Source organism: Rhododendron vialii, chromosome 10a, assembly GCF_030253575.1.
Source record: "Rhododendron vialii isolate Sample 1 chromosome 10a, ASM3025357v1".
Classification (NCBI taxonomy): Eukaryota; Viridiplantae; Streptophyta; class Magnoliopsida; order Ericales; family Ericaceae; genus Rhododendron; species Rhododendron vialii.
The window spans coordinates 35,909,245-35,924,938 of NC_080566.1; the positions used below are offsets into that span (position 1 = coordinate 35,909,245).

The window sequence follows — 15,694 nt, forward strand, 5'->3', positions numbered from 1 at the left end:
CAGGTGAACTCTTGCAATTATATATTTTCTGTGTATTTCACTCTCGATTTTACTTTTGCTTCTCGGATCTTGAAGTAGTTTTTTTTTCTGCATTTCTGGTTATTTTCGAATGCTATTCGACTCACTATAAATGGGAATTCTTGTCCCGCCGTTTGTGGACGGTGGAATTGGTCCCCTGGATTAGTCAAAGTAAGCGTCATTGGTTAGTCTTGGACTCCCACATAGTATCATCAGATCAGTTAATGATGATACTGGTAGATACGTACTTTTAAGACTCCCAACCAAAGTGAGATAGATTTTTATATTTTGAAAATAACCTCTCTCTATATCATTATCAAGTTCATGTTTTACAGTACCTTTTAAAATTAAAAGGATGTTTATTATTTTTATTTGCTATATTTCATATATCAATTAGGGAGAGAAAAATTAGGTGACACGTGGCAAGCGCGGGGCTTCTCACAAAAAGTCCCCTTGCAATACTATATAGTATAGATGAACACCATAAATTAAATTTTCCATGTAACTATTTACTCCACTTTTATCAGCACATTAGCCAATCGGACACCCTAAACCCAACCGAAAATTTGCACAAATTTCACCTCGAAACTAGATCTTGATATTTGAAATATAATTGTAGTTTTCAAACAAAAAATCCAAGGAATAACTTGTGGAATTTTCAATTTCCACTAATCCACATCTTATTCGTTCTCGCATTTGGTTGATACTATGCTTTCTAACAATTTAAAGAACTGTGATATTGCTTGGTTTTGAATAATACTATGCTTTGTGATGTTTTTATGTTAGGTTTTTCGCTTCTCCATGTTGTAATTCGTTGAATTTGTCACAAAATGCTTACCAGCCGTGCATAACACGGATATTTGCTACTTTTAAAGTACTCCATTAAAATGGGTGATTCTTCTCCTTCAAATACTTCAAAATGAAAACCCATATCCTTTCCAGTTAGGTTGCATCTAGAGTCCAGACCAGTTCAGTTTGAGCCATTTTGTGGGTCTTTCCTTGGTTCACAATAATGATCGGAACCATTCATAATTTAGAGCTCGTTGAGAATAAAGATTCTGTCGAAAATCAAGTTGATCCGATACAATTTGATATGATTTCGAAACGCATTAAAGCTTTTAAAAAAAAGTGTGCAGCACTGGAATGCAACCCATTTGGCACAATTCTTTATGAAGTACATAGTACAAACTCGGGATACTACATAAATTATGAGAGTCCACGAGACAATCAAGCCAACAACTCAACTAATACAAGAAATAAGTCCATTATAGGGTAAATACAAAGAAAGAAAGGAAAAGCCCTCCCAAGAAAAGAACACCCACACGCAGATGGGGAGACTTGAACTCTTGAGCTTCAAACGAGATGCAAGAGTCTGACCAACTGAGCTAGACTCAATTTGTTATATTAAACGGTATTTGATAAACCTGATGTCGAACATGGTCTTTGTTTTCGACAAACTCTAGAAAATGAACGTTTCAATAATTGTTGTGGACTCGCGAAAGACTCACAGATGACTTAAACTGGACCAAACTGGATGAAACTGAGTGTCAAACTGGACACTCAGGAGCTGCTCCCGAAAGAAAACCCTAACCAGTCCCTCCCCGCCGCCGCAGGCCTACAACAGCAATCTTCCGCCACCTTCAACCACCACAAGACCCATAAACCCCAAATCTCTCTCATCCCCTCCACCACCACCCCAACAACCGTAACATTACCACCAACACCGCCGGAATCCTCCCCTCACCACCAATCCCTAATTCCTGTGCCCTAACATTTCCCCAGCCCCAGTGCCTACCTCTTCTCTCTCCTCATTCCCTATGCATTCTGATCTCCTACTCACTAGTTCCAAAGAAATGTCGAAGAAAATAGTCCTCCGTCACCATAGTAGCAAGCCATCTCTCGCATCCTCCCCCCCAGAAACAATCGCGAGCAATGTGGACCTTCTAACAGAAATACTCCTCCGAGTCCCCGCCAAATCACTCATCAGATTCAAGTCCGTGTCCAAACAATGGCTCTCTCTCATCTCCGACTCCCGATTCGCCCGCGACCATACCCAACAAAATCCCTCTCCTCCGCTCTCCGGTCTCTACTTCTACTCCAACCACAATCGCTCGTTGCCCTTAAACGACCAGATCGCCCGTGTCTCGGTTCGCGATCGCCAACGAACGACTCTTCCGGGTTTCTCATTTCTTGATGATTAAGGATCAGGGTCCGGAACAACAGTACATCACTCTTCCAATGGCTTGATGCTGTGCACCATTGGGTACTTCTTCGATTATATGGTTTGTAATCTGACCACCCAAAAGTACGTGCTTCTTCCGACACTCACCGACTTGTCAGAATCATATATTAGTCCCGTGGTTGGATCTTACTTGGTTTTTGATCCTAAAAAATCGCCTTACTATAAAGTTGTGGTTGTTAGTTCTTCGTATGACTTCGATACTTCCAATTTTTTTGTGTATTCTTCCGAGAGTGGCTCTTGGAACAGCACGGTTGTCACTCCGAGGATGCACCAATGGGTGGTCGGACGTGGGGCTGTTTGGAATGGAGTGGTCATTTTGATGAGTTGCTGGACAGATAATGGTATGGAGAGTTGTGCGAAGCATGACCACTCCTACTATCGATTCGACATTGATGCAGAGAAGCTAACCACAACTCGAGTGCCGGCCCCAGATACCAATCTTTCTAAGTGGAATCTGTATTTCGGAGAATGTAAGGGTCATTTGCTTCTTATACAAATGCCTCAGTACAATTCTACTAAGTTCAGGGTGCTTGAGATGATGGACGGGGAGAACAGCTTTCGGTGGACTGTTAAATACGTTGTCGATGTGACCCCATTAATATTTCCACGAATAAGAAACTGTAAATTTGTGGTGGTAAGTGTTGTGAATGTGGGAGCAAAGGAAAATCATCTTGCAGTGGTGTTCTACATTCGTGGCAAAGTCATGTTGTATAATATAAAGTGCAAGACATTGAAGGTGCTTTGCGATTTGCCTAGAAGTGAATTGGCAATCTGGGTAGCCCATACTTACGATTACTCGTATGAGTACATCGAAAGTCTGATGCCTGTTTGAGTGTTCTCCTTCATGTTGATGTAATGTCATAATATTTCTAGATGGTTCAAACATTGAGTATTTTGCTCTGTAGCTGTAGTAGTTGCTTGTTCATTGAAAGTCTGACGCCTGTTTGAGTGTTGTCCTTCATGTTGATGCAATGTCATAATATTTCTAGATGGTTCAAACATTGAGTATTTTGCTCTGTAGCTGTAGTAGTTGCTTGTTCATTGAAGGTTTTAACTCCTGTTTGAGTGATGTCCTAAATGTTGATGCAATGTCATAATATTTTCTCGTGGTTGAAAAACATTTACTATATTGTTCTTTAATAAGTTGCAGATGCCTGTTCACTTGTTGTACTAGGTGCTTGTTCAATTGAAGGGTACATGCAGTGGAATACCACAAGAAATACATCTTTTATTAAGAGCAAGTTTACCATATATTAGGTAAAAATGTTAGTAAACAGTGCAATTTTTTCATTTTACCTACTCATATCTTTTTCGCCGCTGCACCAATACTATTTATTTTACCAATTCTTTATTAAAATATCATTTTTTTTCTCAGCCAAATCTTGAAATCCAAAAACCCACAAATCTCTCTCTCTCTCTAAAACCACCGAAAAACCCACAAATCAAGTCCAAAAATTGAACCCACCGATCAAGAATCATCCCCAACTTCTTCTCTCTATCCATTAACTATTTAGTAAATAATACATTTACAGTATATATTTCAATATACGTTCATATATACTGTATCTATATATACTGAGCAGGGTGAGATCGAGGTCTCCGGACCTTGCAATTGATCGACGACATCACCGGATCTCCATTGAAGATTGATTCTGGCGAACAGTAGGGAGAGAAACCCAAACCTTTCTTCGTTGAAGACCTCCGTCGAGATCGATTCTAACTTCGCCGGACCTCCGGTGCAGTCAATTGATTCCAAATCCAAGTCTTTTTAGTCTTTCTTCGTTGGAGAGAGAGACGAGGAGGAGAGAAACTAATTGTTTAATGGATTGCTCATGAACAGTTGTTCAGCAGATGAAGCGAACAACTATAGTTGGAGGGATTCTACCGGGTGGTTTACATGTGCTGCTGCAGGTGAAAATTTCTCTCTTTGGTTAGCTAGAATAGCTTTTTCGGTTGTTTCCCTCAGCTGGGAAACTTGCTCTAAGTACATACATTTTGCACCTATTCCTCACTCACATACTAATCTCCACAAGGGGTTCTCTCACTATTCTATACACACTCGAGCTGGACATTTGAAGTTATTGATACCACGATGTTGGGGAGCAAGCTGGTGCCTTGCAGCTGGTAGGTAGATCACAGGCCTGGTGAATGAACACTTCCCAGGCCTGGTGAATGAACACTTCCCTACTGACTCTTAAATGAGCAAAAATACCTTCAACCTATGTTTGTTTCTTTTATAATCAGATATTGGAACATTATAATTGTTAAAGAACTCATTGATGCAGATGTACGAGCAAGTGCATCTTTTGTCGCCTCTTGTGTCACCTTGAGAGAATTCTACTACCTTCGATATTGCATAGACGTTGAGCCAGGCATGTGGGTGATGGTTGATGTGTCGTATGATCAAACAAGAGAGGACTCTCATGACTCTACACTTCGATCATGGCGGTGTCCTTCTGGTTGTGGTCCAAGATATGTCTCTGTGGTTAGTGGCACTATAATCACTTGCCTTCCGGTATAAATGAAGGCTACTTCAAATGATTTCCAAATTTCTACCAACCCATTGTCTCGGTCCTTCTTAGGTAGCTTTTATATTACTTTGTTTGGTTCTCAGTAGCTTGAACTTTTTTGGGACTAAACATCTAGGTTCAACTCTCATATTATGCAAAACTTTTCCTAATCTACAGGATGATGTGCAATAGTCGGGCTTTGATATGGCGTTGAAATTTGAGCACTTTGTTCTGCGTAGACGTCATGGGAGTATTATTAGATAGCTCGATATATTTTCATTCTTGGACTTATTTCCTACTTTTTGAGCACTTTGTTTTTTTCTTTATTCTTTCCGCCTAATCCGGAAAGAATTTAAACTCATATTTTACATACTATAAGAGCTGTGATGGATTCATGATTTTGGGTTTACTTTTTGTTCAATTAGCCATCCCTCTCCATACATGCGAACGTATTTTGCGATTGGAGAGGAATCTGGGTAGTCTTCGTCACCGTCTCTGTTTGCACGTAGAATCTGTACATGTTCTACTACTAATTAATTAGTGGATTTTTGTTAGTTCTTCAACCTATGTTTGCCCATTTTAACATCATATTAACCTCAATCCGGGTATTTTTTTGAGGTATTAGCTTAGCAATGGCACCCATAACTGATGGCTGAAGATTGCAGAGGTGGGTGTGGTGTTTATAGATTTCCATTTTTTTTTTGTCATTTTACTACCACATTTAACACTTTTTCATTAGAATTTAACATGAGGGGGAGTCCAAGTAATAGTTTCAAAAGTAAGGGAGGTTAGTATCTGAATTTGTCAGAAACCTCAGGGGAGGTCGGTGAAATTTACCCTTTATTTTAACTATGAGTTTTTTTTTTTAATCAAATGTTCATATTACTTTTACGTTACTATTGTGTTTGTTAAATCTAAAATTTCCCAACAAAATAATTTTTTAATTTGATTTTCGTAATATTGTTGATTGAGAGTAAAATAAAACGAGCCAAAAAATAAAACTAGAGAAATAAAGAAAGAGTTAAAAGGACCGCAACACAAAACAAATGGTTTGTGCTACTTAAGGAAACTTTTTTTTTTTTTTTTGTAGTTATATGAAAGTTAAATTTTTTTTTTCGGTTGCCTGTTCGGGGTTGCCCAAACCTGAGGGCTTGCTGGCTTTACCCTTGGGCTGGCCCAGCTTACTTTTATGTAGGAAAATGCATCACCTAGGCAACCCCTAATAGCTTTTTGTGTTTGGAAGATAACTGAGAACCTCATGCTTACTCTTCTTCTTCTTCTAATTTTGACAATCAACTGATTGGTTTTGCTTTTGATTAAATGGTGCTTGAACTTTATAATCGTGTAAATATAGAAGTGAATTACCAATGCCTGCAACACTCCTCCAAAAATTTCCAGTACAATTATTTGAACTAAATTTACGGCATTGGTCCATCTGGTGAATAGCTAAGTTCTTCTGTTTGTGGGAGTGTGAATACAAAGCCCGTGTTGAAATTCATCTTGACATGGTTAAGTCCTCATAACAACTTTTTTCTCCAACATCAACTCAAATTGATCGTCTAGATTCCTCATTGTACCGCTTTGTGCACATGCTATTTTATTTGGATATCTAAACACAACATTTTTTTCGACATACATAAATGAATTTTGTACATCCGTTCGAAGTTAAAGAGCTTGATAGAGAGAAAAAATAAACTCAATTGATCTGCAGCTTCACCGCATGTACCAGGATAGTTCCCAAGCCATAGAACAAGCTAAGGAAGAGTACTAGATTTTTTTTTTTATAAGTTTCAGGAAAACTAGATAATCTCCAACTAAAACTAATCTTTGTAACATTATGTGAAAATAAAAACGGCCATTGCTAATGGGAATAAGTGACATCATCCTCAAGTGAAAACTAATCATCTTGATCAAGAAAAGAAACCCTTTACCAGACAGTCATAAAAAAACACATTCGTAGGCGAAGGTGACATCATGTTTTACTTTTATGTTGGTAAACATTCGCCATGCTTGGAACTGGACATTTTGTCCTGTGAATCTTAAGTTTTTGAGATAAGAGTTTGTGAAGCAAAATTGCAAAATATGGTGATTGGTGATGGAAGAAAGATGAAAGAAAAATGATGTGTGCAGCCATGACCTGTAAAGACATTGAAGGGGAAGAGAGAGCAGAAGAAATGTGGCCATGGATACCAAAGAACAAAGGGTACATTTTCCATTTTGGGCTACCGGTACCCCTTCAACAGAACTGAAAATTCTGGTACCGGTACCGATACCGGTACCACTAACAGTTTTTCAAAGGCCCTCGCGAAAAATCAGTTCAATCCGATACTTATAGATGCTCGATCCAATCATTTAACTTTTGATTTAGATTTCCGGATAATAAAACATTATATGATTAGATCGAACATCTATAAGTATCGGATTAAACTGATTTTTCGCGGAGGCCCTTGAAAAACTATTTTATATTTAATGAACGGCTCGGATCATTTATGTGGGACCCGTAGTGGGCCCCACAACAAATCTGTACAGAAAATCTGTACCAATTTTCTGTACCAGTAGACTTAACTGCACTTTTATCGCCCTGTCATGTGATTGTCACGCGATGTTTCCTACCCAAATTCGGAGTATTTAACAGATGGCTAACAGAAGGTGGCGAGTGCGGAAATGCAAATAGCCAGGTTACTGGGTTAAGTGCACTATAGTATCTCCAACTCATGACTTCATATTAGAAATATTAAATATTTTTTGAAATCTTATGTGGTATTTTAACATCTCCAATTTGACATTAAAGCTTTCTTTTCCAACTTTTATACCAAATTCTTTTTATTTGACATCAAGTTATCCCTCTCCAACCCTTAATATCAATCCTTATATCAATCCAAACGATCATTTTTTGAAATTTGGCATGGAAGAGGGTGGTTGTCAACTTTGACAATTTTTCCATTCCCTTCAAAGCCACGTAGATTTTGGCATCAAAAAAGGCTGTTAGGTTGGATTGAAGTTTGGTGTCAATTGTTACCGTTAACATGTCCACGTAGAAATTGACATCCCTCCTTGGAGATGCTCTTAGTTCACACATTAGGCAGGAAAATCGGAAATAAGTTCCTGTTTAAGGGGGTATTTTGCAATTTACGCATATCATTTTCGTATGTTTACCGTTTAGCAGTGCTGCGATCAACACTTAGCCGAAAACCTTGTCGAACTGGTACCCTCTCCAGTTCAGAAAAACCCTCTCGAGTTCAGAAAACCAGGTACTACTAATCTCTCTCTCTCTGTTTGCTGTATTTTTACGGGTGATTTGATGCTTAAACACAGAAAAATTAGGGGTCTTGTGTCAATTTGGCTTAACCTTCAAACCATCGAACAACCCAATTTGGCTTTTTACAAGTTCAGCTGTAATTGATTATTGGATACTCCAAGTTACAGCTTCTATACTCTTTGTTTTTGACAAAAAAGTTATCTTCTTGCAGAATTGGATACTAAGTTACAGGTTCTATAATCTTTATTCAGTTATACTATTGACAGCCAATGGGTTGTCAATAAAACAAGAAACATAAAAAAAAAAATTCAAGGCACCTTAACACTTAGAAAACTGTGTTTTTATCTTCTTTTTCCTAGCTTATTAATGGGATGTTATTAGCATGTTCCATCTCTATTTTGGACAAAAAATTTATCTTCTTGCAGTTGGAGGAGATGGGTGCTGCTTGGGAAACTACGGCAGTAGAGTTCTTACATGTATGTTCTCCTTCTATTTCTTTCTGCTGGATTGCCTGATTCTGTGGACCTTAAATTCACGTGGGTTTGAATTTTATAACTGTAGGGTTCTCACAGGCAAAGTCTTTTTTTGCCAAGAAATCTGTCTGTATGGAGGAACCGTGTTCTTTGGGGTACACTTCACAGTCGAATCCATTCACCGAGAATTTCGGCTGAACATAACTCGTTTCGACCTTCCTGTCGAATAAAGGTCAGAGCTGCACTTTCAGGGGATGTCAGCAGTGTTTTAGACGACGAATCAAGGGAGCTTCAGATGCCCACTGAGAAGGTTTTACATTTTTTTCGCATCCCATTGATACAGGAGGGTGCAACAGCTGAACTTCTGAAGTCCATCCAGAGGAAGGTTTCGAATAGAATAGTTGGGTTGAAAACTGAGCAGTGCTTCAATATTGGGCTTGATTCTGGTCTTTCGAGCGAGAAACTTTCAGTTCTTAAATGGCTTCTAGGTGAAACTTATGAACCTGATAATTTAGGTACGCAGAGCTTTCTTGACAAGGAAAAGAAGTCAGGGTCGACTATGGTGGTGATTGAAGTTGGACCCCGTTTGTCTTTTACGACGGCATGGTCTGCTAATGCTGTATCTATTTGTCGAGCATGTGGGTTGACAGAGGTGACCAGAATAGAGAGATCAAGGAGATACTTACTTTACATCGAGGGTGGAAATGATTCATTGCAAGATCAGCTAGTTAATGAGTTCACTGCAATGGTGCATGATAGGATGACTGAGTGTGTGTATTCCCATAAGCTCACGTCCTTTGAAATGAGTGTGGTCCCTGAGGAAGTTCGAACTGTGCCAGTTGTGGAGAGGGGATGGGAGGCACTGGAGGAAATTAATCAGAAAATGGGGTTGGCATATGACGAACAAGATTTGGAGTATTACACTAAGCTTTTCAGAGATGACATAAAGCGGAATCCTACAACCGTTGAGCTCTTTGATATTGCGCAGTCTAACAGCGAGCACAGTCGGCACTGGTTTTTTACTGGGAAAATTGTGGTTGATGGTCAACCGATGAGTAGGACTCTCATGCAGATTGTCAAGAGCACTTTGCAAGCAAATCCAAATAATTCCGTCATTGGGTTCAAAGATAACTCAAGTGCAATTAAGGGTTTTATGGTGAAGCAGTTGCTACCAGTTCAGCCTGGCTTGACCTGTCCACTGAATACAAGTACTCGCGATCTTGATATCTTATTTACAGCGGAGACCCACAATTTTCCATGCGCAGTGGCTCCTTACCCTGGTGCTGAGACTGGTGCAGGAGGGCGCATTAGAGATACTCATGCGACTGGAAGGGGGTCTTTTGTTGGTGCATCTACAGCTGGTTATTGTGTTGGGAATCTGAATATGGAGGAGTCTTATGCGCCGTGGGAAGATCCTTCATTCTCGTACCCCTCGAATTTGGCTTCTCCTTTGCAGATCCTCATTGATGCGAGCAACGGTGCATCTGACTATGGGAACAAATTTGGAGAGCCCTTGATTCAGGGTTACACAAGAACTTTCGGAATGATACTTCCAAATGGGGAAAGGCGAGAATGGTTGAAGCCGATCATGTTCAGTGGAGGGATTGGGATGATTGATGACACCCATATTTTAAAAGGAGAGCCTGACATTGGAATGTTGGTTGTAAAGATTGGAGGGCCAGCATATCGGATAGGAATGGGAGGTGGTGCAGCATCAAGCATGGTCAGTGGCCAGAATGACGCTGAGCTGGATTTCAATGCTGTACAACGTGGGGATGCAGAGATGGCACAGAAATTGTACCGTGTTGTTCGTGCTTGTGTGGAAATGGGAGACAAAAATCCGATTGTTAGTATTCATGATCAGGGTGCTGGAGGAAACTGTAATGTTGTCAAGGAGATAATATACCCAGAGGGTGCTGAGATTGATATTCGGGCAGTTTTAGTTGGTGACCACACCATGTCTGTTTTGGAAATATGGGGTGCTGAATACCAGGAGCAGGACGCAATATTGGTGAACCCTGAAAGCTGTAGCCTTTTGCAATCAATCTGTGATAGAGAAAGAGTCTCCATGGCTGTCATTGGGACAATTAGTGGTGAAGGGCGTGTTGTTTTAGTTGATAGGAAAGCTATTGATAGGTGTCGTTCCAATGGGCTGCCTCCACCACCACCAGCTGTAGATCTTGAGCTGGAGAAAGTGCTTGGGGACATGCCTCAGAAAACTTTTCAGTTCCACCGCGTAGTTCATGCGCTTTACCCCCTCGACATTGCTCCTGGGATAACATTGATGGATGCGCTGAAGAGGGTGCTCAGACTTCCTTCTGTTTGTTCAAAACGGTTCTTAACCACCAAGGTTGATAGGTGCGTAACAGGCCTTGTGGCACAACAACAAACTGTGGGTCCCTTGCAAATTCCTCTTTCTGATGTTGCTGTTATAGCACAAACTCACAACGATTTTACCGGGGGTGCTTGTGCAATTGGAGAACAGCCAATCAAAGGCCTTCTTGATCCAAAAGCAATGGCTCGACTAGCTGTTGGGGAAGCAGTCACAAATCTTGTTTGGGCAAAAGTTACGTCGCTTTCTGATGTTAAAGCGAGTGGGAATTGGATGTATGCTGCGAAACTCGATGGGGAGGGAGCAGACATGTATGATGCCGCCATTGCTCTTTCAGAAGCCATGATTGAGCTTGGAATTGCAATTGATGGTGGAAAGGACAGTCTTTCAATGGCAGCCCATGCATCAGGGGAAGTGGTCAAGGCTCCTGGAAACCTTGTTATCAGTGCCTATGTTACTTGTCCTGATATAACCAAAACAGTGACACCAGATTTGAAGCTCGGAGATGATGGTGTGCTGCTTCTCATTGACCTGGCGAAAGGAAAGCGGCGTCTTGGTGGGTCTGCTTTTGCTCATGTTTTTGGCCAAGTTGGGGATGATTGTCCTGATCTTGATGATGTTTCTTATCTGAAAAGAGTATTTGATGGTGTTCAGGATCTTCTTTCTAATGAGCTGATCTCTGCTGGTCATGATGTTAGTGATGGTGGGGTCATTGTCAACGTACTCGAGATGGCATTCGCTGGGAACTGTGGAATTCGCCTGGACTTAACCTCAGCAGATAATAGCCTCTTCCAAACGCTTTTCGCAGAAGAGCTTGGTCTTGTTCTTGAAATTAGCAAGAAGAACTTGGACACAGTAATGGGAAAGCTAGGCACTGCTGGTATATCTGCTGATATCATTGGACAAGTAACTGCTGAACCCCTTGTTGAGTTGAAGTTCAATGGGGTAGGTTATTTGAATGAAAAAACTTCCAACCTTAGGGACATGTGGGAAGAAACCAGTTTTCAGTTAGAAAAGTTCCAAAGGTTGGCATCTTGTGTGGATTTAGAAAAGGAAGGGCTGAAGAGTAGGCATGCACCTTCTTGGGAACTCTCCTTCACTCCAACTTTTACAGATGAGAAATATATTACTGTTACTTCAAAGCCAAAAGTAGCTGTGATTAGGGAAGAGGGTAGCAATGGGGACAGAGAAATGGCTGCCGCATTTTTCGCTGCTGGATTTGAACCATGGGATGTCACTATGTCTGACCTTCTCAATGGGGTCATTTCTCTCCAAGAATTTCGTGGGGCTGTGTTTGTGGGGGGTTTTAGCTATGCCGATGTGCTTGATTCTGCTAAAGGTTGGTCCGCTTCTATCCGATTCAATAAGCCTCTTCTAAAGCAATTTGAGGAATTTTACAAGAGACCGGATACTTTCAGTCTCGGGGTTTGCAATGGGTGCCAGCTCATGGCTCTATTGGGTTGGGTCCCAGGCCCTGAAGTTGGAGGTGTGTTTGGGGTTGGTGGGGACCCATCACAACCGAGGTTTGTTCACAATGAATCTGGACGGTTTGAATGTCGATTCACTAGTGTGACAATAAAGGACTCCCCAGCTCTAATGTTCAAAGGAATGGAAGGAAGTACACTAGGTGTATGGGCTGCACATGGTGAGGGAAGGGCATATTTTCCTGATGGGGGTGTCTTGGACAGGGTTCTTGCGTCAAACTTAGCGCCTCTAAGATATTGTGATGACGATGGGAAACCAACTGAAGTCTACCCTTTCAATCTGAATGGATCTCCCTTGGGAATTGCAGCGATTTGTTCTCCTGATGGGAGGCATCTTGCATTGATGCCTCATCCGGAGCGATGCTTCTTGATGTGGCAGTTCCCTTGGTACCCAAAGCACTGGAACGTGGACAAAAAAGGCCCAAGCCCATGGTTAAGGATGTTCCAGAATGCTAGGGAGTGGTGCTCTTAGAGGGCTCTACTCGAGTTTTGATCAATCATGTACCGGTGTTCTAATGCGCTGTTTCTGGACAGCAGTATAGCAACTTCAGAGGTATGATTCTGCTTTTACTTACTTGAAATTTGAAGGCTCTTGGTTTTTGTAACTTTGGAGGTGGATTAAGTTTTGGATTGTTGAGAAATAGTTGTTATTTATGTTTTAGGGAAAACAGAGTTCAGTTATTTGCTATGATTGTTCTATTGTTTATAATTATGCTGCATTTGTTGGGTTATTTCTTGGTTTGTTTCGAGATTGGATGGGAGTAATTTTGTTCTTTGGGTAGGAAATACTATTTGTCGTTTTTTCTCTTTCTGCTTTTTCGTGGCATTTAATTTCCACTTCTATTGTCTGTTCACTGTTTGCCAAGTTAAGTTGCTGGAGGTACTACCTTGTCTCACCTTGAGTTACATAAATTTTCTCTTATTTTGGACGATTTTCTTCATCTTATATTCGATAAAGACATGTCTATTGACATGGTACTTCATATCAAGTGACATAAATTGGTAAGAGCTGAAAGATTAGGATTGATTCACATTTTGTAGTTGGGTATCTCTTTCAAATTAACGACTGGTTGGTTTCTTTGAAAAGGTATATTCTCCAGTAATATAAAACATTTTCTCGTCTCTCTTCAAAACATTCTTATTTGGTCGAAATGGTAGCTACTAAAGGCCTGTTTTGACTTTGGATTGCGGGACAACAAAGTCTCAAGTTTCTACATCCAACAGCCTGTCAAGACGAAGGTGTTCTCTTTGACAGACTTGAGACATGCTAAAAAAATGGTCTATCACCGAATTCGTCTACAATAGGAGTCGTACGTAAAATTTTGTTAATAGAGTACATTAGGATGTAATAGCCATAATCAGTTGGAGTTGGTGGCTGTTTCTGGCTGGCAGTTGTTGGCGTCGGCGGCGGTGGAGTTTGGTCTCGAGGCTGATGGATGTAGGTGGCTAGGGTTTGGTTTTTGCAGGCTTTTGGTGGTGTTGATGGCTGTTTGGGGCCCTGAGGTGGTGGCATTGATGGCAGATTGGGACTCTGAGGGTGAAGGTTTGGGTTCAGAGGTGTACCGGTGGTGATGGCAGAAGAGGCTTGTGGATACAGTGGATGCGGCAGCTAGGGGAGTGGGCAGCAAGGGGAGTTGAGAGCAGAGGCAGCAAGGTGGTGGCGGCAGCAAGGGGAGTTGAGGGCGGAGGCAGTAAGGTGGTATGATGTAGCGGCGGCGGTGTGCGGAGGGTCCCGGTGGCGGCAATGGTGCGGCTAGCTTTGGAGGGTTTTCTTTGTAGCTCTGGGCAGCAACAGGGGCTTGTTCCCCGGGTTCCAGTGGCGGCATGGACGCTTATCTGATGTTGGCGGCTGTTTTTGGGTGGCAGGTATTTTTGTAGTTAGGGTTGCAGGGTTTGGGCCTGGCCCATTTTTGTTGGTATCTTGCCAACGCTTGGCTCTCAGGTAGCCTTAGGTTATTAACATTTCCTTCGGTTGCCCTTGTTCCTTTTAATCTTTGCATCTTTTCGGAGATTAATAAAATTTCTTTTGCCAATCAAAAAAAAAACTAAGCCTTTTAGATTTTGTATGGATGTCTAGCTGGGTGGATGTGATGGATGGAACTAATATTTTGTGTTATAAAGAACCACACCCCATTGCTTGAAGTAAAAGAAATCTATGGAACCCTAAAAGAATAAAGAAAGAAAAACAAAACGAAAGTTTATTCCTATCAATGAACTTGCTAATTGGAGCTTATATTCTGCAGAGTTTTCACAGGAAATGTCCAAGCGTGTAAATCTGCATGGTCTATTTTAGTGATTTTGTTTGGATGTTTGGCAATGCTAAGCTTGTGTCCACAAAGAATTGTTTTTTTATGACTTGGAGCATTGAACAATACCAACAGAATTTTAGGGGCTTTAGCATGGTAAAAGTACCAATCTAACTGTATAAAATGTGTTAGTGTAGTGGTTTGTCAATAACCATTCAATATATGTGGAATGTCTACATTCTTGATATGTTGGGCTTTCACAGGCCATTTCTGAATGAATCACTAGCCTCATAAGGTAAACATAAGTATGTGCTAGAGGGAAATTTCTACGTAGTAGTCGTAAAAATTTCCCTCCATTCATTGATTACGACTACTGCATAGAAATTTTCCTTATAATGTAGTTTCTGGTTGTTTACGTAATGTAGTCTTCATAGGAGGCATTTAAATAAATAGACTTATGTGTGACTCCATGTATGTAGTAAACTGGAAAGCTAATGTGCTTGTTAGTTTCTTTCATGGTCCATTCATTGATTATTCCAGCTCATTATTATTGTGCTTAATAAGGCTGCGTTTGATCAATTCCAGGTTTTTGAAATTAGTTGTGGTTTTTCAAACTCTAGAAATGATTTTAAGTAGTTTTTCGTTTTAACAATTACATATAACTAATTAACGACATGTATCTCTTTTTTTGTCGTGTCTCTCGCCCTGATCGTGTCCTATTTGTTTAGAATTTTTCATCTGGCATGTCATATCCGTGTCAGAACATGTATTTGAACTTGTGCTTCTTATTAGTAGGGCGTATATTTAAAAAAAAAAAATTAGGTACGAAAGTCCAGTTGAGCATTCGCGTAAGAGTTTTTTAGTGACAGCGAAGGGAATTGAAGAAAGGAAGCTGCTGCGAATCTGAAGTTGGGCAATTTTTTGAGAGGTGGCGAAAGTTTTGGTTTGCCTCGCAATAAGGCCCCGTTTGTTATCGCTGACTTTAGAATTTTTGTCATATGATTAAAAGTCTTAATAATATATGTTGCAAATTAACATGTTTGGTGTATCTTTTTAGAAGTTGAAATATATAAGATTAAGCTGTTAGGATAAATAAGTTGTAAAATAGCTTATAATAGAATGAATGTCTA

At 40.5% G+C, this 15,694-nt stretch overlaps 3 protein-coding genes across 8 annotated transcripts; all 3 read left to right on the forward strand.

Moving 5' to 3' along the window:
- The first annotated feature begins 2,264 nt into the window (after positions 1-2,264).
- Positions 2,265-3,325, forward strand: LOC131303177 (F-box protein At5g07610-like). Its single transcript, XM_058329958.1, has 3 exons — positions 2,265-3,035; positions 3,134-3,202; positions 3,308-3,325. Exons 1-3 carry the CDS (start codon positions 2,265-2,267, stop codon positions 3,323-3,325), a joined length of 858 nt encoding a protein of 285 aa, XP_058185941.1.
- Positions 3,326-3,524: 199 nt separating this feature from the next.
- On the forward strand, positions 3,525-5,396 carry LOC131302693 (uncharacterized). Of its 3 annotated transcripts, none has more exons than XM_058329454.1 (3): positions 3,525-4,384; positions 4,546-4,745; positions 4,948-5,396. In XM_058329454.1, the coding sequence occupies exons 1-3, from the start codon at positions 4,093-4,095 to the stop codon at positions 4,960-4,962; spliced, it is 507 nt and encodes a 168-aa protein (XP_058185437.1). In that variant the 5' UTR covers positions 3,525-4,092; the 3' UTR covers positions 4,963-5,396. The 3 variants fall into 3 exon arrangements, with proteins under 3 accessions (XP_058185437.1, XP_058185438.1, XP_058185436.1); XM_058329455.1 differs by having other exon boundaries at positions 3,525-4,171; positions 4,294-4,384; positions 4,546-5,396; XM_058329453.1 differs by having other exon boundaries at positions 4,546-5,396.
- A 2,505-nt stretch (positions 5,397-7,901) lies between these two features.
- LOC131302694 (probable phosphoribosylformylglycinamidine synthase, chloroplastic/mitochondrial) lies at positions 7,902-15,405 on the forward strand. 4 transcript variants are annotated; one of them, XR_009191885.1, is made up of 4 exons: positions 7,915-8,021; positions 8,455-8,505; positions 8,591-12,871; positions 15,387-15,405. XR_009191885.1 is itself a non-coding variant. In XM_058329456.1 (3 exons), the coding sequence occupies exons 2-3, from the start codon at positions 8,464-8,466 to the stop codon at positions 12,788-12,790; spliced, it is 4,242 nt and encodes a 1,413-aa protein (XP_058185439.1). In that variant the 5' UTR covers positions 7,902-8,021; positions 8,455-8,463; the 3' UTR covers positions 12,791-13,049. The 4 variants fall into 4 exon arrangements, 2 of the variants coding, with proteins under 2 accessions (XP_058185439.1, XP_058185440.1); XR_009191884.1 differs by lacking the exon at positions 15,387-15,405 and adding an exon at positions 14,562-14,838; XM_058329456.1 differs by lacking the exon at positions 15,387-15,405 and having other exon boundaries at positions 7,902-8,021; positions 8,591-13,049.
- Positions 15,406-15,694: the final 289 nt, after the last annotated feature.

Bases quoted from the DNA above. Each gene is read 5' to 3' on its own strand.
- LOC131303177 (XM_058329958.1), top strand. From the start codon at position 2,265: ATGCTGTGCACCATTGGGTACTTCTTCGATTATATGGTTTGTAATCTG. The intron at 3,036-3,133 runs GTAGCCCATACT...TAATATTTCTAG, and splicing joins GAAGTGAATTGGCAATCTGG to ATGGTTCAAACATTGAGTAT.
- LOC131302694 (XM_058329456.1), top strand. From the start codon at position 8,464: ATGGGTGCTGCTTGGGAAACTACGGCAGTAGAGTTCTTACAT. The intron at 8,506-8,590 runs GTATGTTCTCCT...TTATAACTGTAG, and splicing joins CGGCAGTAGAGTTCTTACAT to GGTTCTCACAGGCAAAGTCT.
- LOC131302693 (XM_058329453.1), top strand. From the start codon at position 4,093: ATGAACAGTTGTTCAGCAGATGAAGCGAACAACTATAGTTGGAGGGAT. The intron at 4,385-4,545 runs GTAGGTAGATCA...TCATTGATGCAG, and splicing joins AAGCTGGTGCCTTGCAGCTG to ATGTACGAGCAAGTGCATCT.